At 22.0% G+C, this 26817-nt stretch overlaps 2 protein-coding genes across 2 annotated transcripts; both read right to left on the bottom strand.

Moving 5' to 3' along the window:
- Positions 1-874: 874 nt before the first annotated feature.
- LOC127283586 (uncharacterized) lies at positions 875-4953 on the bottom strand. Its single transcript, XM_051308560.1, has 2 exons — positions 4771-4953; positions 875-2477 (listed from the first exon to the last, which is right to left on the bottom strand). Exon 2 carries the CDS (start codon positions 2462-2464, stop codon positions 1025-1027), a length of 1440 nt encoding a protein of 479 aa, XP_051164517.1. The 5' UTR covers positions 2465-2477; positions 4771-4953; the 3' UTR covers positions 875-1024.
- Positions 4954-5660: 707 nt separating this feature from the next.
- Positions 5661-25783, bottom strand: LOC127283569 (ABC transporter G family member 23). The gene is made up of 12 exons (XM_051308532.1): positions 25323-25783; positions 17856-18066; positions 14084-14354; positions 11845-12267; positions 10308-10397; positions 9991-10103; positions 9263-9648; positions 8797-8912; positions 8047-8117; positions 7841-7929; positions 7576-7752; positions 5661-6839 (listed from the first exon to the last, which is right to left on the bottom strand). Exons 2-12 carry the CDS (start codon positions 18062-18064, stop codon positions 6538-6540), a joined length of 2247 nt encoding a protein of 748 aa, XP_051164489.1. The 5' UTR covers positions 18065-18066; positions 25323-25783; the 3' UTR covers positions 5661-6537.
- Between the last annotated feature and the right edge of the window lie 1034 nt (positions 25784-26817).

The raw sequence follows: 26817 nt of genomic DNA on the forward strand, positions 1-26817 counted from the left end.
AAAATACTGTTTTAAATATCTAAAAAGGAGTTATTAATTTAATATTAGTTTAATTTACTTTTTTATTTTACATTGACATTATAAATTTTAATAATTTATAGATTGAAAAAAGTATTTTATTCATTTGAACGTTCAAAACTTTTGGCTCATTTGATTTGTGTAAACTTAAAATAATTAAACTTCTAACAGATTTGTTTCCATTTAAAGCGAAAAAAACACCTGTTTTATTAAATCTAAAACAAAATTATTTAAATTACATGAAAAATTAATAAGTTATTTGAATAATTAAACTTAAAAGAGCAATTATTAAACTTAAAAAGAAACTGATTTTTACTGATTACAATTATTTAATAAAGAACAATATTTATGTTGATATTTAAATCACAATTTCTATTAAAACTTCTTTGAATTTTATATTTTATATCACTGGTTTTGCTCTTTTTAATGATTAGGAACAGTTCATTAAATTTTTTTTTAAATTAAGCAATAACATTTTTTCAAAGAAATAATTATAATAAAAATTTTCAAATATTTTTGAATTTTTAAATAAAAAATTTTTCTTTGTTACCAAGTAACGTACTTTAACACGTCGTTGAAATTCACGTTTTTATAATCAACGATTTAGAACAAAAATTATTTTTCTATACAAATTATTATAATTTTTTTGTCTAAAAAAAGTTTTGCAACGTTTCTTGATAAATTAAAAAAAAAAAAAAATTTGTAAGCAAAAAATTTTATTATTTTTCGCGTGAAAAATATTTATTTTAAATTGTTAATAATAAAAACGTTGTTAGCTTCATCGACGTATTTAAAAGAAAAAAAAAAAAAAATTGAAAATGAAAAAAAGTAAAATTTAACCTTCTTTGGTCTCATGACTATCACACATTTTTTTTTTTGTTCTTACAGAAAAATAAGTAAAAGAAAAAGTTTTTAAAAATCGTTAACGATTTCATCCTTTTTTTTTTACAAAAAATAAAAAACATTTTTAAGCGTCACGAAGGTAAGTAAATTTTTTTTTTTTTTTTTACTTATCATACTCATATTGTAAAACGGACTTTGAAAATGAAACTCTTTTGTTTTGTTTATAAGGCTGTTTAGATTTAAGAGAAATGATACCTTTTATCTCACTTTTCCTTAGCCTATCCGACCTGCGGGTTGCGAAAAATATTTCCTTTTTTGAACTCTCATCCATAGATAATGACTGTTCATTTTCTGAAGAGCCTGGGGAATCGATAAAGGGACTCGTATTCATAAAATCTAAATGTGCATATTCTTTTATAATTTCCATACGTTCAAGATGAATACGAACATCTTTTAAATGCCATTTATTAATTTCAGAAATAATATTTCTCGCACGTGGCTTTGATTCATTATTTGATTTTGGTGTGTCATTCAATTGTAATGATTGATGATGATTTAAAGTCTTTAATAAAAATCTTGTTTGTCGACGTTCAACACTTCTTTCTTCTTTATTATTCTCGACGAAAATTTCCGCCTTCTTTTTAATTGGCGATTTTAATTTTCCCTTTTGAATAATAGCCAATTTATTCTTCTTATTTGATTGTTTCTTTTTTTTATTCTTTTTTTTATTCATGATATTACAATTTCTCATTAATATATCAAGTTCCGTGTATCCAGAGCCATTGAAATGAAATTTTGATGGTTTTATTAAATTTTTCCTGTGACCAATCGATTTAAGTGGTTCAATTTGATCGGGAAGATTGAATCTTAAATAAGAAGTCAATTCAATTTTAGTTTCACTAATTAAAATAATTGGTGTTTCACGATAAAAATTTGGAAAATTGTATTTAATTGGCTCTTTTTTAATATTTCGATTTAAAGTTTTAAAACTTTGTTCAATATCATCATTCGAAAATCCAAGACAATCTTCCATTTCCATTAAGGAATCTGATGTAGAAAAATCCGTTTCTGATGAATTATTTTTTTCAAAATTCAATGATTTTGAATTATTATTGTCAATAATTTTTTTGCAATGAAACTGAATTTTATTTTCAATAATTTTATTTGAAATTATTCTCGGTTTTTTTGTTATGATTTTATTTGAATTATCAATTGTATCAATTGCAAGATTTGTTTCTGTTAAAAGTGAATTATCAAAATCATTTTTCATTTTTTCAGTCGATGAAACTTCGGGCATTTGAACATCGTCCTCTTTTAAATTGGCAAATTTATGAATTTCTGATAAATCATAAAATCCTCCAATTAGTGGTTCAACGAGTGTTTCAATTATTGAATCGTCTTCATTCATATTGAGTAAATCATTGGAATCTAATTTTGAAATAATTACTTTTTCTTTGTCCAATACTTTAGTAAAAGGTGAAATTGTATCAGAAATTTTAGAATCCAATTCAAGTGAGTCAGTGATTTTATTTTTGTTAATCAACTGATCCATCAAAGTTTCTGGACACTTCGAATGTTGAATCGTACACGTGACTTCATTCATAGTTGGAACACGTCTGAAATGAAATTTCACTTTTTTCAAAAATAGAATAAACGTTTTAAATTGAAAACAGTTAAGAATAAATTAAAAATTATAATTAAAAAGTAAAAAATTTTAAATTATTAATTAATAATTAAAATTACATTTTAAATAATTTAAAATTAATGTAATTTTACATTCCTTTTTTTTTTTTTTAATTAATTAAAATTCCGTACAGGGACGATTCAATATAGAGATCGAAAAAATCGTAAAGATCATAATTCTTGAATCGTTATATTTTGATGACTTTATTTTCTTCATTAGCGAATAAACTTTTGTAAGATTAATTAAGTTTTGGACACAACAGATTAAATATTATAAGCTCTTCACAACTATAGGGATTCTAAACGGACTTAAAGACTTAAGTTGAGACTGCAGGTAAATGGTTTAGGAATTTGTATCAACCTTATATGCATAGATAAACGCATTAATTTCTGACTTCGAAATTTTGAAAATTCTTTTAAAAATACATTTATAATTTTAATAATAATAATAATAATAAAAAACAAATAAAATAAAATACTTAAATGCATTTTTTAAGTTAAAACTAAAAAATAACAGTAAAACAAAAAAAGAAACCTAAAAAATATAAATATTCAGGCCTCAGATCGACTTTAAGGTGCAAAAAAAGTCGAAAAAGTAGATTTTTAATTTTAATTAAATTTAATCAGTTAATAAGTATTTTACTTTAAATAACTAATGTTATTATATATTAAATCAATTTTATTAATTCCTCAATTTTAATTAAGTAGAACAAATTTCTAAAAAAAAAAAAAAAAAAAATTCTGAAAACAATTCAATTTTAGACTTTTTACTTGAAACTTTTTTAAATAATTAAATTTTTAAAGAAATATTAAAATTATTAAACATAATTGAAGTTTGGAAGAGTTATAAGTTTGAAATTTTTAGAAATAATTAAATATATTAAAAAAATTTTGTTAAAATTTAAACAATAATTAAATTTTACAGAATTGAATATAATTTATCAAATAATTTTCGATAACATTTTTTAAAAGTAATTGAATTTTCAAAGATTTAAAATTCAGATTTTTGAAATTAATTGTACATCAAGTGATTTTTAATCAAATTTTTTTTGTGATTTCAGCTGATGAAGAATTAATATTAGAAATTGCAGAAAAAAAATTGAATTTTAAAAGTTTTTAATTGAAAAATGCTATCAAATAATTGAATTTTTGAAGAATATTACAAAAATCATTAATTACATAAAATCATTAAATTTTGGAAGAGTTACAGTTGACATTTTCAGAAATAATTAAATTTTAGATGGTTTTAAATTAAAATTTTTGAAAATAAAAATTTAATTCAAGTGATTTTTAATTGAAATTTTTGATAATTTCTGTTGCTGAAAAAAATGTATTAGAAATTGCTGACAAAAATTTAATTAAAAAATTTTTCTATAAAAAAAAAAGAAAATATTTTAGATGGAAAATTTTAAAAACAATTAAATTTCAAAAGGTTTTAAATTGAAATTTTTGCTGATTTTATTTGATTTTTTTTCAAATTGTAAACAATTGTTGAATTTTATAAAAATTTTAATTGAAAAATAATTTAAAATAATTGAATTGAAGAATTTAAATTAAAAATTTGTTTAAATAATTAAAATAAAGAAGATTTTAAGATCTGCATTGTATTTTAAAAAAAGACGTATTTTGTTTAAAAATTTTGTAAAAAAATGTAAAAAAAAAAAAAAGTCGAAAATGTCGCATTTTATTAAAATAAGTCGAAAAAAGTCGTATTTTCGAAAAAAAAATCAGAAAATGTCGTATAATCAATAAGCGCGATACATTGCAAGTGATATAATAGGAATTTAAAAGGCGATAAAAATTCTTCATAAAAATCAATGTATCACACGACTATTAAATAATTTACAATAAAATTGAAAAATTTTCGTAATAATTTATAATATTTTAAATAATACATAACAGTACACAAGAATAATAAATTATTAAGATTATAGTTTCATAAAATTAAAAATATTGTGTTGTGTATATAGTATATGTATACCTATATATATGTCGATAGTCAACACGTGTTTTTTAATTTTTTATTTTGTCCCTACAATTGTACAAATTACGTTTTCGATTCAAAAGACAAAAACAAATATTCAACACAAAAATAGTCAATGTTTTATACAGAAAATCATTGAAAAAAAACAATGTTAAAATTCTGATAAAATAAGGAATTTTTATATGAAATTCCAGAACCTAACCTCAAAATAATGTGACAAAATTTAAAAACAAGACACTTACCTTATATGATTGCATCGAATTATCAAGTTAAACAATATAAAATTCTTTATTAATAATTATAAATTATTGAAGATATAAATGAACACAAGGAAAAACATATATTTCACAGCATGTTGACGAATAATTTTGTACTTTGAACAATTAAATCGCCGGTAGTTTGATGAAATGACAACAATGTAAACAACTGAGTGATTCAAATTTGTCGATATAGGAGATTCCTAAAAAAATATTTTAAATATAATATTTCATGTTTATTTCCAATCAAAAAAATATTTTAATTAATATTTTTAATTATTTCAATATATTGTTTAAAATAATTACATATTTGTTTATCAATTGATTATTTTTCAGCCAATCATATGCTTGAATAATTGAGTTTTCAATTATAGCGGTAAAAGTAATACGATTTATTAATATAATATTTATTATTTAAAACGTAAATATAGTACATAAATAAGAATTAAACTTAAATTAAATTTTTATTTACATTGAGATTTAAACGTATTATTTAATATATTTTAAATCATAATAACGAAATTAAATTTAAAAATTATGTAGTAATTGTTATAATAAGGGAATTCCCCATGCCCCTGATTATAGACTATACTATACAGGTGAGCATTTTTGGTTGTTATTAAAATTTATTAATTATTCTGAATTATTTTTAATAAATTAAAATTGCATTAAATGTATATTGAAATAAATTGAAAATACTTTGAAAATTAATCGTCATATAATTATTTAATGTTAATTAAAGAAAATTTGATTGCAATGTAAATTTACGCATTATTTGTGGAAAATTATTTTATAGTTTTTATACATGAAAATTTTATATGAAAAACAATAAAAAAAAAAGAAATGAAAAGATAAATAATCACATTATATTTAAATTTTGTTTTTTAAAAATATAATATATATTTTCGTTTCTACAAATTTTTTTTACAGAAAATAATAATTTCGTAAATATCTTTATTTCTTGCTTTATACAAATGCTTTTCTACTAAATTTGTTAATGTTTTTTTTTTTTAACCAAAATAAAGAAACATTTGCACCATTACTGTACAAACAATTGCATAACGAATATTGCTCTACTTATTGAAAATCGCTGTTATTATACTATAATCGCTAATATCAAATTTATTATTCTATTAAAATAATTAAATTATTTACGGGGAAAAAAATGGGAAATTTAATTAAAAAATTAACCTTGAGCAATTAACCCTGTTTCCTTAAATCAACATTTTACATATATTATTCTATTGTTATCATTATCAATATTTAATGTATATAGACATTTGTTTTATAAATAATTTGTTTTTTTAAGTTAAACAAAATAATAAATATATTACATCGCATTGAGCAATTCGTTATTGACACACAATATACACTCATTTATTTTGATTTAACATATTAAGATGAAAAAGTTTTCCGCAGAACAAAACACTTTTCAATCAAACAAAAAAAAGACTTAAAAGAATTCTTTTCCATTTAATTTCATTTTCAATGATTAAAACTCTTTTTTCTTATCTTTATAACATCAGCTATAATGTCTAATTAAAAACTATAAATTTATACTTAGTTTAAACTTTCTCAGTTTCAGTAATTTTAAGCTCTTCATATACTAAATATTACAATATAAATTAACCACATAATGAGATAACATTTTATCATCAAAAATAAAAAATGGTCAATTATAATGGCAAATTGGAATTGGTGTTACAAACAACAACAAAAAAAAAAACAAAGAAAGGAAAAACAATTTCCCATTTATCCCTTTTTGAATTTAAGTAATAATATTGCGATTGTTAGAAAAACGATAATCCAGATGAAAGTGGCAATAAATCCTTCATAAACCGTTGCCTCTGAGATTGTCCATCCTCTCGCCAACATTGATCGAAATGATTCTGTGCTCTTGGTCAATGGCAAAATGAAACTGATATATCTCAAAACTGGATGCATTCCTTCAATAGGCCAAATAATTCCGCATAACATGACAATTGGCAAAAATGATCCCATTGCCATATACGTTGCACTTCTTTCATTATCACACGAGCAAGCAACAACGAATCCTGTAAATTTTAATAATCATTTCATACAAATTCAATTCACTGTTTCAATTACTATTAAAATTTCACAAAGGTGAAAAAAAAATTTCTTAATAAGAATAATTCTACAGGAATATTTATCAAGAAAATTTATTTCGAATATTACAAAATAGATGACGTAAATTTATAAAATTTTAATTAAGTAGGACAAAAATTTCAATAAAAAAAAAATTCTGACAACAATTCAATTTTTGAGTTTTTATTTAAAACTTTTTTAAAGAAATATTAAAATTATTAAAAATAATTGAACATTGGAAGAGTTATTAGTTGAAATTTTTAGAAATAATTAAATTTCAAATGATTTTATTCAATTTCAGATGATTATTATCTTAAAATAAAATAATTTGATAATATCATTAAATAATTTTACTCGATAATATTATTGTCAATGAATTTAGAAATTCATCGAGTTTCACATTTATATTAAAAGTAGATTTAAATTATTATTTTAAATAGTAATCAAAATTTTAATCAATGTTTTAATTAGATAATAAAAAAGCTTTAATTAATGATTTTTAATGTATAAAATAATAAAACATAATTTTGATAAATTAAATCAAATTCAAATTAATGTTATTATGTATTATGAAAAATAAATAAATATTGTAAATTTAATAAATTAATAATAATAAAAGTTGTTTTTTTTTTTTAATTTAACTTTAACATTTAAATTTTATTTTAAATAAAAGAGTAAAATTACCGAAACACATTCCACACAATCCAGTAAGTATTGTGAGAATAGTCACCAAGACTAAATCTCCCTCACACGTGACGTTGAACACGGCAAATGCGAAAATCAAAACCATCACTGTTTGACCAGTCATCACCATAAACTGTGTAACGACCTGTCCGAACAGAATTTCTGTCCCCGTTACACCTGAAATATATTTTATTTATTTATTAACAATATTAGAAGAAATTTAATTTCTATTCTTAACTTTTTTTTTTTTTTAATCAAAATTTACCGGAAACTAAACATCTTTCAAGTAGACCCTCATTTCTTTCCAGTAACATAGCTCCCGAAGTGAGTGCAACAGACAGGAAGAAAATGATACTAAAAGAAAAAAAATTTCAACTTTCATTATAATTTTTCATTGTACAATTCTAATTTTTGTTTATTTTGTTTTTTTTTTTGTTTAAATTTTTGCGAATAAAACGAGAATACACTCACGTTAGAATAACTCCAGGAGCTGCAAAATCTGTGAAATTAGGCTCTTTTGTTCCATATATCGGAGTTTTGAACTGTAATAAAATTGTTAAATTAAAATGAAAAATTGTCGAAATTAAAAGTTGAACGAAAAGTTAAAAATTCATTTTATGGAATTAACATTTTTTTTTTTAATTAGAAAGAATAAATTGCAATTACGTATATTGAACTTAAATAATATGTATATATAAAGCGGAATAGAATGTAAAACAAAATTTAATAAACGAATCGCGTATTTAAAAATAATAGAAACTTTTAATTGAATAAAAAAATTCATTTATTATAATATAATTTATATTATTTATATTAAGAAAAAAAATAATGATATTTTTATTATTTATATTTGGGCAATTCTATATGAAATTTACCAATTGTTAAACCCACGAGAAAAGTAAAAATATCAAGAAATTTATTTTTAGTAATAAGACATTAAAATTTTTGTATAAAAAAATATATTTTATACAAATTTGTATAAACAAATCAAAAAAATTATTGCTTTATTTAAAAAAGAACACCGCATTGGAAAAAATTTCAATTTTCATCAACGTTCCTATTAACAAAAATAAAAATTTCTTGAATATTTTTTTATTTTTCGCTGAACATGAGCGTTAATGAGTTATTAAAAAAAATAAAAAAATTTTTTTTTTAAGCTATGACGAACAAATTTAATTGGAAAAATAAAATTTTAGTAATAATTAAAAATTAATATCCTACATTTACAGGTAGCGTTGCTAATTTCTCGCTATAGTTACAGGCACCTATAAAATCTTTTGCAAAGTCCTGATACGAATACAATAGATCCCTCTGAAGAAGTTGACCAATTTGTTGATCTAATAATTAAAATAAAATTTCCTCAATTATAAATAAATTTAAAATACGATCACAGTGAAAAAAAAAGTAAATGTGAAAAAAGTTGAAAAATAAATGAAATTAAAAATATTTCTTCAATATAAATATTTATGAATATTATTATTATTTTTTTTATTTAAAAAATAAATTAAATATAAGAAATTATAGTAAAATATAGATTACAAAATTATGAAATATTTATTAAATAAATATTTCAATTGCAAATTGTAGCATCAGAAAAAAAATGTCTATTTTATTCAATAAATAAAGATTGTAATAATGAAGCTAATTATATTTAAAAATGAAAATAAAATATGAAGATTTGACCTACTTGACATGTCCATAACGACATTCATATCAGAAAAAGCGACACTGGCTTCGTCAGCATTTGCTCCATCATTGATTCTATTTTGTAAGGATTCTGAATAATTCGATGGGAATGAAATAGCAGCCCAGGCCCAACCTTTCGTAATGGCGTGTCTCGCTTCATCATCCGTATCACATGGAAGAAATTGAACAGTTCGTTTTTCAAGATGATGTAAAAATCGACAGCTTAATCGTGTACTATCGCAACCCACCGATGGAATGCATCTGTCCATACTGTTATTTAATTCATTATTTACAATTGCCAATGTTAAACCAACCGGATCTTTACCAATTGAAACGCAGAACAAAATTATTTGCAAAACTGGTAGACCAATTATAAATGCCATTATTCTGAAATAATAAATTCATTCATTCAATTTATTATTCTTTTACCTAATTTCATTTATTTTAGATTCAATTTATTTATCATTAAAATTATTTATTATTATTATTATTTTACTATTATTAATATTATTTATTTATTATTAATTATTAATTATTAATTGAAATATATTATTAAAAATACTGACACTAATATAAAAAATTTATTTATAGTAATAAACGGGTAATCTAAAATCATAATTTCAGAAAATTTTATATTTAAATAAAAAACTGTTAAATAATTATTAAAGAATCGTTTATTCTCTAAAATAATAAACAATATATATATATATATATTTTTAAAATATTTACCCTACATTCCGCCACATCCATAGAAAATTTTTCCATATTAAAGCTTTCATATGTTTTGGATCGAGCATTTTGAAACTAGAGTTCCCTTCCTCCTCTGGTGGAAGTTCCGCTGCCTAAGTGTTTAAAAAAAAAAATTTTTTTTTCTTAATTTCAAGAAATATTTTATTTTACGAAATAATTTTTAATATTTCAATCAAATTATAATTTATAATTTATGAAAATACATATAGGTATATTAATTTATTTATATTATAAAATTGAAATTAATAATTTTACTAATTATATCCTATATAAATAAACTAAATAACTATTCTTACAATTTGCTCTTCAGTCACGACGATACTTTTCCTGCGACTAGAAATACTGACATTATCACCAAATTCTCCGCTCATTTCATCATCTGGTGTCTGTAAATTATTCGTAATTATATTTACATAATTATTTTATTTTCAATCGAAAAAGAAAATCGTAATATAATTACTTATTGGAAGAAAGGAAAAAATTTGAAAATAAAATTCATATAATTGTTTTTTTATAAAGTAGGTTAAAATTAAATAAAAATTAAAATTAAGTGTTCAATAATAATTAATTATAGAATTTTTTTCAAACAAATGTAATTTACATGTATGCTTATTTAAAGAAATTTGAATATATATGAGAAGTAAGTTTTCAAAAATTGATAAAACTATATTTTAATATTTTGAGAAATTTAAACAAATGACATTTCTCACATAAGCAACTAGATGTTAATTTTTGGGAAGAAAAATTGTAATAAATTATTTATATAATATATATATATATATATATATATATATATATATATATATATATATTCATGGAAATAAAATAAATATAACATTTTATAAAAGTATTTTCAAATCGTGTAAAATATGGAAAATATTTCCATATTATATAATATGGAATAATATAATTTCCAAACAAGAAATTCTAAATTTTAGAAAAACTTTGATAAATTTAATACGGGATTATAAATAAGTAACATTTAGTAATGAATCAAATACGTATTACCAAATTTTAATATTGTAAATTTTATAAAAAAAATAGTTTGTATTTCTTATATGGAAATTTCGTATTTTACCACATTTTCCATGATTTGAAAAAAATTATAAAATTTGATATTTATTATTTTTCCGTGTAAAAATGTTTTTTGGATTTAAGACATTTTGTTTTTAATTAAAGTTTATCGTAATTAGAGAATTTTTATAGTTTGGTAATTTTTTCTAGTAAAAAGAATTAAAATTATAAATCATCTTGATTAAACCAAGATGCATTTAAATTAAAATTTCTTTGTTAATAAAATTTTATCCCTGAATTCAACTGTAATAGATCGATTAGTTAGGTCTTTAATATGTTAAATCTGCATTTATTTAGACTTTTTTTGAAAAATTGATTTATCGACTTTTGAAAATTTGCACCTCATTATTAAAAATTATTACAACCATTTATATTAGTCACTTTTTAATTAATTAAAAATTACAAATTAAATTATCATTAATATACGTGCCTGAAGTCCAGAACGTTTAAATGAAGAAAATAATTTTTTATTTGGTCTATAAATTTTTTTTTTAATTATTACTAAAAAATAAAAAAAAATACATTAAACATTTAATAAATTATTAATTTATTTTTGGATACAAAAAAATTTTTTATAATAAAATTTAAAATTAAAAAAAAGTAAACTTTCTTTCATTTAAAATCTTTAGATACAAATATTGAAAAAAACTTTCATAAATTTTTTTTTTTTTTTTATTAATCATTAATCTTAATAATTAATTAAAATTAAATATATTATATATTAGAATTATTAAAGAAAAAAAGAAATTTAATTCTTACGGCTTCTGGAAGTACACCAGTAACGCTACTGAGAATACTACTTCTTCGTCTGAGACCCATATTTTGACGTTTACTTAATTTCAAAAAAACTTCCTCCAATGTATCCAGCCTGTGCATTTCCATTAATCTTTTTGGCGATTCTTCGGCAAGAAATTTGCCACCTCTCATGAGACCAATAATACCGGCTTGTCTTGTTTCTTCAATATAATGTGTCGTTATTATAATTGTTTTATTACCATCCTTGGTGATGTGTACCAAATGATCCCAAATACTTTTACGAAGAACAGGATCAACACCCACTGTTGGTTCATCAAGTATCAATAATTCAGGATCAGCCAATAAAGCTGCCGCAAATGACACTCGCCTTTGTTGACCGCCCGAAAGATTTTTTACAAAACGACTCTCTGAGGGCAATTCCAAAAACTAAAAAAAAAAAAAAAAAGAAAATTCAAAGCAAATTTTTCTCTAAATTATTGTTATGGAAATTCTATTTTTAAAATTAAAATTCATTATTTTATATAAAAAAAAAAAGTGAATGAAATTGCAAACAAAAACTATATATAATAATTTTATATGAACAAATATAAATTTTATATTATTTTATAATTTAATATTTAAATTTAAAAAGAAGCTGCAGGTAAAAGAAAATGAAAATTGTAATTATATTTGGCTCCAAGCATTTTTTGGGTTAAAGATATAATAAATTGTGTATAAGAAATAATTTGAATGATTATGCGGTTAAAAAAAAAATTTAGGTCAAACGTCTTAATTTGAATTGAAAGTAATTTCAGTCGAAAAATAAATTGAATTCAAGGTAATTTGAATGAAAAACAATTTTTCAGTTCAAAAAACAATAAAAAATTCCGGTTAAATCAACTTATTTAAAATAATTGATCATTTTTGTTTTTTTTGTTTTTTTTTTGTAAAAAAAATAGTTTGGAGACAAATATAATAATTTTGTGGAAAAAGAAATTTTAATCAAAAGTGTATTGAGTAGAAAACAATTTAAATCTACTTTCTTTTAATAATGGTATTCTAGTTAAAAAATTTTAAAGATAAAAAAAGAGATTTAATTGAAGAAAACTCGATGATAATTTTATTAATATTACATTCTGGTCAAAAATAGAGTATTAAAAAAATTTCGGATAAGGATAATTTGGATTTAAAATATATAATTTGATTCAAAGAAAAAATTTGAGCCAAAAAATAAAAATTATAAAATCGAGCAAAAATAAAAATCAAGCCAGTTAAAAAAAATCATTAATGAATTTAATATATAAATATTTCTAAAGAACAGAATTTCCAAGACTATATGAATTCAGATAGAAAGTTATTTCCTATGTTGTAATTATTTTGTAACGCGCGTAAGGAAAGTTTTTCAGGGTTATAGAGTAGATATTGCAAAGGCAATAAAAACTTAACATTCAAGTTCCAATGAATTATAAGAAAAATGTTCCTTAATTGTTTTTTTTTTTGTTTATGAATTCAGTTTTCGGCGTAAATCGTATTTATAAAGATGTGAGTAATTTTTATTTTTATTTTTTTTTGCACAAAATTTGCATTTAATTTCATGAAATAAAAAATGCTGATAAAAAGAAATGTTACATTCTAACAAATGAGTATACATTACTTTGAGAGTCATGTAAAAGTGGAATTTAATTTATGAATGATGCTCATTACAATATATCCGGGCATAAAAAATAAAAAAAAAGAAGAGAACAATGTTTTTCTTTTCATTTTATAATGAGAAACCAAAAGTTGGCTTCTTTAAATTTTATAGTTGAAAACCGGTCTTGAGTATATATATATATAACGCTTTAAAGGATATAAACTCGCATCTAAAAGAAGGCTTGTCGTTTGTTTGAGGAATTTTCGTACTTATAATGTTAATGTTGACTGCAGGTAAGCTTTTTGAAAGATCTTGATATGCACTCTTCCATGAATTTTTAACTTCAAGTGCACTGACCTCAGAATAACTTAATCTCATTTGCAATTTATTATTCAAAAGACAAAGAAACGACTTTGTATGCATATTTTAATAAAATATTATTATACTATTTAAAAATAGTAATTTCAAGGGCAAAAAAAAGAGCAAATTTTTCTAATTGTTTTTCTTTTTAGAAAAAAAAATTTTTTTTTTTTTTCAAAAACAATAATTTAAATTATTTTTTGTTCCTGATTTATAAATTATATAATTATAAATAAATATGAAAATATTGATTAAAATAATAAATTATACCTTTAATAAGAAATCTAATTTACTATCGACTTGCTCTGTTGTCATTCCAGCAATCCAGCCAAAGTAGATAAATGTTTCCCTTATGGAAAATTCCCCATAAAGTGCAATTTCTTGTGGCATATAACCGACTCGTGGCCCTGGAACTCCAGAGCCTTTTGAGCCGGGTCTACCTCCCAACACCCAGATTTCACCCGAATTTAAACGTCTTCGACCAACAATGCATGAGAGTAATGTTGTTTTACCGCAGCCACTTGCACCTAAAAGACCGTATCTAGAAAATGGATGAATTTTAAAAAGTTGATTAATAATTGAAAAATTTTTTTTTTTTTTTATACAGAAAAAGAATAATTGTTATTTTAATTCAACATTTATTTATTAAAAAATTTATACATTCAAACATTTAATTTCTTTAATTCAAATGAATTTATTTTTATAGATAAAGTGCACCAATTGTCGATAATTTATTTATATTTTTTTTTCTGAAATAAATGTACTTAAAAATTTGAATTTCACCGTTAATAATAGGTATTTGGACGAAAAATGTAATAAAGTTTAATGTTTACATTTATTTTTATTAAAAAAAAAAATGGGCGCATGATTATGTTTTAAAAATTATTAGTTAGAATTTTCATTTTATGGAATTTCATTTGTTATAATTATTTTAACGAAAGCCGAATTTTTATTTGTGCGAATTAGTATTTTGAAGAATGTTCATCAAAACGATTTTCTAAACACAATTTTTATATAACCGAAAATTCACTTCACAGAATTTTTATTTGTTCCAATTTTTATTTGCTCGAATTTTCATTTAACATAATAGGCACCAAATTTTGACAGTTTGTTCATTAGATTGATTTAGGAAGTTATGATTTTTTTCAGAATTTTTTACCACGTAGTTTTTTAGAAAAAAAAAATAAAATATATGACCAATTTAACATGGGCTCTTATGGGAACGTGTATAAACCATAGGAAAAAAGTGTGATGGAAATGACACAAAAATCTGAAAGTTGGTATACATGAAGAAAATATGATATATTTATTAACTGCACAATATAAAGAATGTTTACCACATAGTTTTTGAGTAAATAACATGGACGTAAGAAGTAAATGGACCCAGCACAAAGTTGCGGGGTGGGGACTCATGTAGGTAAGAGGAGAACTGTTCAGTGCGCATGAATTGGTGGAAATTCTGTGATTGGTCGAACATTGCGTCGTGTATAGCAGACGATGCAAAATGGAAATCGACTATTGTTTGTTGACAATGTGTCTAGCGGTTTTAATTATGCATTCTATTATAATCTTAGAATAAGTAAAACATGGTAAAAAAATATGAAAAATGCATTATTAAAACGTGTGAAAATTCTCGGACTATTAAAACAAATGGAAATAAGAAAAATGTGACATATCACAGGTAAGTATTTATCTCGTGTTTCTCTGTTTGTTCACGGTACAGGTTATGTTTTTAACAATTTTTATGTGACATTTTTTAATTATTAATTTCATTATTTATAGAAATAGTTGATCATATTTCTTTTAAATGTATCTATTCATAATTTATTTTTATTAATTTTTTTATAATTCATTTTGTATTATTAATAACATTATTATATCGTGTTATATTTTATTTATTGCATATTGTTTTGTATTTGGAAAATATCTGTTTCATATTAAATATTTACAGAAAAATGTTATTAATTAATTTAATGGACACTTTTTTGAAAAACATATTTTTTTAGATTGAAATTTACGGATTTTATTACAAGTTACTTTTTATAATTATGTTATTCGTTTTAAATTACGCGCGCCGGCGCAAGCGTACTAAACGGCCAATCAACGTACTTCCACCAATGCCTCACCCTTCACCGAAGATCGGTTTTACCCCCCTTGTCTATCAAACATACAACGTGCTGGGTCCATTTACTTCTTACGTCCATGGTAAATAAATAATAAAGTTTGATTTTTTGTCATAATAATAATAGTAAGTGTAGAAGACATGAAAACGTGGCAACGTCGCAACACGTGTTTGGCACGTTTGCGCAGCAACTCGCCGCGAATTTCAAATGCAAGTCGACAAATTGATAGATATTTTTTTATATTATTTTTAGAAAATAATGGATTAAACTGCAATTTAATATATTATATAAATTTAATTCTGATTAATTATTGGAAAACAAAAAGAGTGATAAAAATACACGTACATAACCTCAAATTATAATTAAATATTTTTGTCAACATAAAATATAGTTCAAAACTACTACAATCACAGTTTTATTTAATTGGATATTTGTTTACTAATTATCATGCAAATTGAAATAAAGTATAATAAATAAACTATTTATATTTTCCATTTTATTTTCAAATTTTTAGGTGAACGACTTATATTACAAATTTCTTATAAGTAAATAATCTTATTTTCATTTCAATTTTAAGTGTTTTATGGAAGTTCAACAATTGATATAATTTCCATATAACCGATTTTTCATAGTACAGAATTTCTACTTAACCGAAAAATCATTTAACAGAATTTCTATAATTGATAGAATTTTCATTTGTCCGAAATTGCAAATAGCCGAACAAACAATCGACAGTAAGATTTCGGTGCGATTTTTAAAATCAACCAATCACAATTTTATGCTGATAATTTTTGATTAGTTGATTTTAAAAATCGCGCCGAAATCTTACTGTCGATTGTTTGTTCGGCCATTTGCATTTTCGGACAAATGAAAATTCTATCAATTAGAAATTCTGTTAAATGATTTTTCGGTTAAGTAAAAATTCTGTAGTATGAAAAATCGTTTTGATGAAAATTCTGCAAAATACTAATTGAAACAATTAAAAATTCAGCTCAAAAATAATTATGCGACAAATAAAATTCCATAAAATGAAAATTCTAACTAATAATTTTTAGAACATAATATCATGCGTCCCAAAAAAAAAAAAAATTAAAGTGTTTAAGGAGGTTCAACCCATTAACATAAACTCAAACTAAAAAATAGTTTTTAACAGAACTAAAAATACATTTAAAATTTATTACACCCAAATTCGACAGTTCTAATTGTACAATTTTGGAAAAAAATTATTTTAAGATAAAATTTATTGTTAAATAATAATTAATAAACATTTTGTATTTTTTCTTAAAAGTTAGTGAACTATTGTAATTTTTATGCAATTCTTACAAACAATGACTCATTTTGCTCTTTAAAAGATTTTCTACAAAAATTCTGTTTGTTGAATATTATTAAAAATATTTTGTTCAAAATTTAATAAACAAATAAAATTTTTACTTTTTATATTTTTTAAACAAACCATTATTTATTAAAAACACAAAAGCTGAATTATATAGACAATCTTACAAAGAGAAAAATGAGCTATTGTTTATAAAAATTGAATAAAAATTACAATATTGTTTATTAACTTTTAAGAAAAAATACAAAATGTTTATTAATTATTATTTAACAACAAATTTTAACTCAAAATAATTTTTTTCCAAAATTGTACAATTCGATCTATCGAATTTGGATATATTATAATTTTAAAGGAATAATTATTTTAGTACAATTAGTTGAGTATATAAGCATGAGTTGAAAATGTAAAAATTATTTAGAAATTATTGTTTTTAAATTTTCTTCTATATTAAAATTGAAAAAAAAAATTATGAACCTCAATTATTGGTGCACTTGCCCTATTATAGAAATTAAAATTTTAATTCAACAAATAGATTTTAAAAAATTGCACAATTTTTTTTTTTATAAAATAAAATTTATATACTAACATGGTTCCTTTTGGTACTGTCATATTGAGTCCATCCAAAATAACGTTTGGATTCTTTTTTGGTCCATATTTCTTGAAAGCTCTACGAACACAAACCGCATGCCTTCTTCTCGTATCAACCGTTGAAGCTTGAGTTTGAAATTGAGCCCTCCTTGTTTTCAGTTCCAATGATGGTACTGAGGTCACCGGGCTATTTGTTGATGGATCCATTTCTGTATTTTTCAACAAAGAAATAAAAATACGTGAAAATTAAAATAGTGAATTTTTTTTTAATAAAATAATATAATAAAATAATTCAATAATATAATTCAATAAAAAATATTAAAAATTAAGTGATAATTTAAAAGTTGAAAAAAATTAAATTTTTACACACCCATGAGAAAAGATATATATTTTGTCTCAATTTTATTTGATTTAAATGAAAATTTTATTGTGCTAAATAAATTTTCTTTTTTATTTAAAACAAATAAAAAGTTATTAGCATATTAGGCTTTAAAGATAAATATATTTTTATTTAATTCAAATAAATTTTATTTGTCTCAAATGAAAATAAAAGATTGTGTTCAAGGTGTTCAAATAACGGAAGTAACTTAATATAATAGAATTTTGACTGTGTTCAATGGAGAATGATTTATTTTTATATTTTTCTAAGGACGCGTTTTTTTTCTTTTTTTTTACTAAGAAATAACCTTGACCCTGAAGATCACTTGAACTTCTCGTATAATATATAAAAAAAAATTTTCAAAAGAAAATATTGTATCTTATTTTACATAAATTATCTATTATATACGCACAGATTGTGTAAAAGATCTAGTCACAGATTTATATAATATTTTATTATTGATTTGTGATAAAATTAAAAAAAAACAACATAATATGTATATTCCACTCTCTCTAACACTGAGTCACAATATTATATAATCTGTACAAATTAAATTCATTCATTCATGTCGTCCCATGAGAAAGTATTATTTCTTCTTTATTAATTTTAATGAAAATTGTAATTTATACTTAATTATTATCTTTTTCTATTAAAAATGATCTTGACTAATTTTTTTCACTAACTCAAACCAGAAAGTTTCAAATCAATTTATATGTATATATAATTCAAGAATATAATAAATTTTTATATTAATATTATATAATTTTTATTACAATAAAATATTATGTTTAATTATTATATTTTTATTTTCAGAATAACTAAAAAAATTTATTAATAATTTTGTTATTGGATCCAAAACGTACTGCGTATAAAATATAAAATTATTTATGTAAAGAATAACTAAAAGGTAAATTTAATCCGAAAACGATGAAATAAATGTAGCTGAACGAAATCTTTATCGATCGAAAGGAAAGTTATTTCTTCTCATTTATATAAATCTCCTTGATCTCAATATATATATATATCGAAATAAAAGATAATATTAATATTCGATTTAAAAAAAACAAATTCCTCGAATTTTGTTGTTAAATAATTTCCGATAAAAAAATTGTCAAATTAATAGAAATATGTGTTTGTAATTTATATTTGTATATTTATTAATGCGTGACAATTAAATATAATAAACAAGTAAAATTATACAAACAGAAATCAAAAGTATAACACGTATGTCGTAATATTACTGCATTTATGTGTTAGTTTGTGTGTGATTTCAACGCGGGAAAAGGAGACTCAGGTTTCACTTGATGCGAATTATAAGAAAATGATTCATACTCTTTCTCACCGGAAAATGAAAATTGAAAGTTTGATTTTGAAAGAAATGATGACCAAACATCGGCGAGGAAACAATAAAAAAAAATAAATAAAATAAAATTACCAGCAACTTTTGTTAATTAACTAATTAATTATAAATTAATGAACAAATATGCAATTCAATTTTAATTATCTAATTAATTAATTTTCATTTCAAAATATGTAATTAATTATTTATCACCATAATTACGATTTATTTTTGTTTAATTGGATTTTTTTCCATCAACTTTATTTTGTTCATAATTATTTTATTTATTGCTTTCTCGTAGGAAGCTTTATATAGTGATGACAATTTTCGAACTTCCTAAAATCAATTATTTTAATACATTTTTAACTAATATAGATATATTTCGACATGAGGAACAAATGTCCGGATGTATGTGTGTGTATGGCACCGCTTCTTGTGTACAAATTATCTCAAACAAATGTTGACGGAACGCCCTGAAATTTTGTATGCTAATTCTACTTACTAATACCAAAAATCGGACACAAGGATTTCCAAAAATATCCCCACAATTTTTTTTCGGACTTTTCTTTTCAAAAAGTCAAAAATACATTTTTTGATAAAAAAGCTTTTTATTATAAAAATTTCACTTTATTTATTTTAAAAAAATGTATTCTTTGCGTTAAAACGAATTTTTTAACCTATATTAAGTTCATATTTTACCTAAATTTATAGATGAAATCATTATTTTTATTTTTTTAAAAAAATTTATTTTTTGTTTTTGTTAAAAAACTTTTTTTTCTTTTTTCTTAATAAAAATTTTCAAAAATTTTACGCCAAATTGCATTCCTTACATAGAAACTAATTGATTGATCTATATATTTTACCTTTTGATAAAATTAATCGTTATTTTTAACGTCAACAAAATGTAAATAAATTCGAATTAACAAAAACTTCTTCAGGAAATGCAAAATCAAAATTGAAATAAATTAAATTAAAAGTATTAAAATTTTTTTTTTTTAATGTAAATTAAATTAAATATTTTCTGCGAGGAAGCAAAATGTTCGTGAAATGAACATATCACATTTATGTAATATAAATGTCCACCCCTTCTTGTTTTTAATTATTATTAGTTAATTAATTAATTAATTAATAATTATTAAAAGATTAATTAATTATTATTAATCACTATTAGTATATTAACTAATTAATAATAAACATTAATAACTATTTAAAGATGTATAATTATTTTTATTTAATAAATTTTTGTTTTATTTTTATAATTTATATAACTATATTTATAGCATTGTTATTATTTTTATAAAAATTTTTCTTAATATTTATTTCTTATTAATTTAGTATTATTTCTTATTCGGGTGAAATAGAAAATTTATTGCCTCTTTATTAAAAACTATTATAAGGAAATGAAATTTAATTTTTAACGATTTATTATAATTATTTTATTAAATATTCAATTAATGGTTTTAAAAAAAAAAGTGAACTTAAATTGTGTTGCAATGAAAATTATTATATACGAAAAAATATTGGGAAAGTTAAATGCTCGATTATTTATTCGTATCTCGCTTATGAAACGAGTGCAGTCATAGTAGGAATTTAGGGCTTGGGATTATTAAAGCCAAAAAAATTTGCATGATGTATTGTAATTTTCTTTTTTTTTTTTTTTTTTTTTTTCTATCAAGTTCCACGTAATATGCAGTCTTTATAATGTGAGATTGAAAATAAAATATCTCTTTACTTTTTCATCTGTTTTTGCCGTCATCTGAATTGCTAACTAAAATCAATTCATTCGATAAAAAAAAAGAAGAATATAATTTCATTAGAATTGTTTTATGATGGATGCTTTTCAAAAAAGAATATAATGTTATTTCTTATAGTGAACGTGATTATCATAATTATTATAAGCATAGAGAAAAATAGATAATATTTTTCCTTCGTGGCATTACAATGTCATATAGTAGAAAAATGTATACAAGAAATTTTTTTTACATTACATTTATTATTTATTACATTATTTATTCTTTATTATAAATTTAATAAAAAAATTTCTTTTTAATATTTATAAATAAATGCAAAAGGTGACAATTTTATAAAATTATATATAAGGGGAATTCCGCGTGAGATTTTCATTCAAAATTTCTTTTTGACTGGAACATTTTTTTTTTTTGAAATTTTTATGAAAAAATAAGAAAATACGTAGTTTTTTATTTTTTGATTTAATCAAAATTATGGAAGTTAGCATTTTTTTTTTAAATCTAACGCCTTCGGAGGCCGAGTACTTTTGAAATGTGTTTTCCTCTGTTCTAAAGCTCTAACAGATATAACAAATAATATTATAAATGTGAAATTTGTTCGATTTTTCTTTAATATTTTAAATATTATTTTTTATCTGTCAGTATAGAAGAGAAAAATGCATTTCAAAATTACTCGGCTACTGACGACGTTAAACTTAAAAAAATCATAACTTTCATAATTTTTATCAAATAAAAAAAATCAAAAAACACGTATTTTCTTATTTTTCACAAAAATTTCGAAAAAAAAATGTTCCAGTCAAAAAGAAATTTTAAATGAAAATCTCACGTGGAATACCCCATAATGGTAATTTTACGCATTTTTTAAAAAATATTCAATTGTCTAGATGTTTTTTTTTTTAATCACTTTTTTCATTTTAATGAATAAAATTTTTTTTCCTAAAATTAATATCACATCGCCTAAATGAAAACTGTGAGCGAAATTCATAAACGTATTTATTTATTTCGCTACATATTTCTTGGGATAAATTATTATTGTTCTGTGTGGTCTACATAAGGCAACCTCGGACTCGATGAGGTAACTTCAAAAAAAAAAAAAAAAAAGAAAAGGAAAAAAAGAAAAGAAAGAAAGGAAAAAATCTGGCAAATATTACGCCAATAATGAATACGTCTATAGATTGCGCAATATTTTCTCATTCTAATCACTCTGATCAAAGAATTTGTTTCAAATTATATAACATAAGGTCCACCTATACGAAGTTTCTATATATAATTTATAATATTGAATTTCGCAAAGAATAATATCAAATTTTTAAAGACAAATATCTTTTTTATTTTTGAAAAATTTAATTCATAATTCATAATTAATTAATGAAATTAATTTACAATAATTTTCAAAAATAAATTTTTTTTTTAAATTTTTAATTTAAATATATATTTTTAACAAACAAAAAATTTGTAAAACAATTTCAATAAATCGTCATTTAAAATTAGTTTAATTAAAAAATTATTATTTTTTATAAACAACTTTTTTTAAAAAATTAAATTATATTTTTTGTAATATATGAAAAAAAAGAGATGAATCACGAATTTTTTTTCCTTCTCGTCTCAATTAAAACTAGTTAAGTAAACAAATTTTTTTTTTTTTTGTCTATACAGTTAAAATAGTTAAAAACCTAATTTAAAAGCAATAAGAAAAAGATAATTGAAAAATTAAAATATTCAGATACCGATGATAATTATTATTTAAGTCGTAAATGGGAATTAATCGTCTATATGTTTTATATAATATATATATATATATATATATATATATATATATATATATATATATATATATATATATATATATATATATATATAAAACCGGGGTTTTATGACCTTTTTATATTACTGGTATAATATAACTTGCGGGCTAGAATCATGCAGTAGAAAATTATTTTATTCTGCGCAATCAACACGTGGTTGTTTTCACATTTACAATATCGATTCTAAACTATTTCATTAAGAGCATTTGAACCTTCGTGACATCACAAATCATGGCGCATGACACGCAAACTTCTCAGGTATGTGAAAAGCACAATTTTGAATATTTTTTAAAAAAACCTTTTGGAAAATGTTCAGAATAACATAGACTCTGTCTGTTATGTGCGGAAAATTGAAAATTTTGCGTTTAAAACGTTTTTTAAACAATGTTAAGGTCACAAATCATGGCGCATGACACGCAAACTTCTCAGGTATGTGAAAAACACAATTTTGAATATTTTTTAAAAAAACCTTTTGGAAAATATTCCGAATAACACAGACTCTGTCTGTTATGTGCGAAAAATTCAAAATTTTGCGTTTAAAACGTTTTTTAAACAATGCCTACATATAAGCAATTCGTGTATTTTTCCTTACTTGTGACAACCAACTTAAACATTGTTTAAAAAACGTTTTATACGCAAAATTTTGAATTTTTCGCACATAACAGACATAGTCTATGTTTCTCTGAACATTTTCCAAAAGGTTTTTTTAAAAAATATTCAAAATTGTGTTTTTCACATACCTGAGAAGTTTGCGTGTAATGCGCCATGATTTGTGACCTTAACATTGTTTAAAAAACGTTTTAAACGCAAAATTTTGAATTTTCCGAACATAACAGACAGAGTCTATGTTATTCTGAACATTTTCCAAAAGGTTTTTTTAAAAAATATTCAAAATTGTGCTTTTCACATACCTGAGAAGTTTGCGTGTCATGCGCCATGATTTGTGACGTCACGAAGGTTCAAATGCTCTTAACGACAATTAAAGACAAAAAAATTTGTTCGTTTAAAAAAAAAAACTCACCTGCATTTCTAAATTAACGAATGTATTTCAAAAAAAAAATTGTTTTAAAGAAAATAAAAAAATTGCAAAATTCTGCAAAAGTTCCTATTTTATATAATACAATATTTATTATATCATGTTATTAATAATAATAATAATAATAATAATAATAATAATAATAATAATAATAATAATAATAATAATAATAATAATATAATTTTAATAATAATAATAATAATAATATTATTTATAAGTTATTTTGAAAATTGATTGTTGTTAAAAAATTCTATTGTCCCACAAGAAAAATTAATGTACTTCTAGTGACTAATAGTCATTAGTCAGAAACAAGAGCAAAGTTCATTTTTTTAGTTTCAAATATTTCGAATATACTTTTTTTTTAATTTTATTGATAAAAAAACTGATAAAATTAATATAGTTTATTGTTTGCATGACTCATATTTTTATTTAAAAAAAGTTGTATAAATAATCGTGATTTTATTGTAAACTTTCGTAAATGAATCAATTAAAAGATCTGCATTTTTAACGATAAATAAAATATTTTGTGATGTATATTGTTTAAATAAATTTATCAAAACTTTTAATAATTTACATATTACATTAAATATCTCATTATAATTACATTAAACAATTTGTAAATAATTAACGATACATTAATTATAAGTAATTTACAAATTATTTATTATAGTAATTATAATTATTATAAATATTTTTGTAATAATCACATTAAATAATTATATAGTTATAATTATAATTAAAATAATAATTATAAATTTAAAAAATTTTTAATTGTTTTATTATTGTTTAAATAGTTATTCATATTATTATTATTTTATTGTTACAAATTTACTATCTCTCTCTACCTGAAGAGAAAAAATATAAATGTCTCAGAGTTAAATAAATATTTACTTTTTTTTAAATAAATTATATATTTGTATCAAAGAAATTTTTTATTTAAAACAAATAAATATATATTTATATTTTTTTAATTGTAATTTTTTATTTAATTCAAAAAATTATATTTGGTTCGAAAAAAATTCCTTTCGATCTGAAATTGAATTAGTGAAAAATTTTTTTTTTTTTGTCATTTTTTTTTTGTTAAAAATTGTAACAAAAATTAAAGAACAAAATCATTGTTTCCGCTTTTCTTATACGACATTGCAAAGAAAAACTCACGTAGAAAAATTAATTAGCTGTATTCCAAAGAAGAATTAGGAAAACTCATTAAAATGTATAACACTTGCACTTAATTGTTAAAAACAAACACAATAAAGCATCCTTTGACACTGAATTTTCATCCATTTGCGAGTAAATTAACATAACACAAAAGTTAAAACACAAACCTTTTTTTTTTTTATTATAAATAGAAGAACGTCACACAATTTTAATTAAAATTAAAATTAAAAAAAAAATAAAATAAAACAAATAAAAATATCTGTTGAAAATCAACAGATTATATTGAGTATATTGACATTAAAGGTGGACCACACTGAGATTCTGTCATTTGTGCAATTCCCAAAGGGTCCACACGACCACAGAAGACCGATGACAACGCGAGCAAAGAAAATAAAGAGTTGTGGCTTATACACGAAGCCACTGAGAACTGGCTCGACTGCCCGATCAGAGCAAAAGAGATTCAAAGCCTTGTGCAACTTTGGATGCCGGTTAGAGTACAATATGGAAATTCCACATTCACCTAGTGGGGGGATTAACATTACAATAAAAGCAAAAAAAAAAAACCCTACAAAAATAGGGATGATTTTTAAAATTTACAATTAAAAAATAAAAATAATAAAATTTTTAAATTACCAAAAAAAGTGTATTTTAATTGTAAATATATTTCATTTTTCAATATCGTCAACCGGGACTATTTTGGTACCCAAGTGAAGGATGTATGAATATTCTCCACATTATATCTATCAAAATTTTTGTGGTGTCGAATTAAAAATTGTCAAATTCTTATTTAGCAGAATTTTAGAAATTAGATTTTAAGTATTTTTCATCTTCAAATTTTTTCCACATTTTTTTTTTAATGAGGCTTAAAAAATTTCTCGCATGGATTTTCAAAAATATTAATTTTTTCAAAAAATAAAAATTCTAAAATGCCCAAGCAGCACACGGTATATCCCCTGAATATCCCTTGAATACCACCGTGGAATATTCCCATGATCTTCCAGGAAAATAAAAATGTCCGCATCATGGGAATATTCCACAGTGACATTGAGGGTAATATTAAAGGAATATTCCAGTGATATTGAGAGAATATTCTACGGTTATATTGAATTTTTTTTTAAGTATTGAAATAATAGAAATGTGCGTTATAAATTGTTATTTGAATCAGCATGGAAGATTAAAAACACATTTTAAAAAAAAATTCATTGTAACCGTGGAATATTCCCTCAATGTCACTGGAATATACCCTGAATGTCACTATGGAATATTCCCACCCAGGTGAAACGATTCTACGGAAACTACTCCACGGGAATTCCGTAAAAATTATATACGGAATTCCGCAAAAATTTCCGCAAAATTTTTGAAAGAAATTCTTTTGTAATTTTGCGAATTTTTTATAAGAATTACACACATAATCTCTATACAGAATTGCACAAAATTTTTGTTAGAATTTCACAACTGTACACTGAAAAAAATTTAGCCGAAATCCTCAACTACC

The sequence above is a fragment of the Leptopilina boulardi genome, unplaced genomic scaffold, assembly GCF_019393585.1.
Source record: "Leptopilina boulardi isolate dan_hultmark-lab unplaced genomic scaffold, ZJU_Lbou_2.1 LbouV2_310, whole genome shotgun sequence".
Classification (NCBI taxonomy): domain Eukaryota; kingdom Metazoa; phylum Arthropoda; class Insecta; order Hymenoptera; family Figitidae; genus Leptopilina; species Leptopilina boulardi.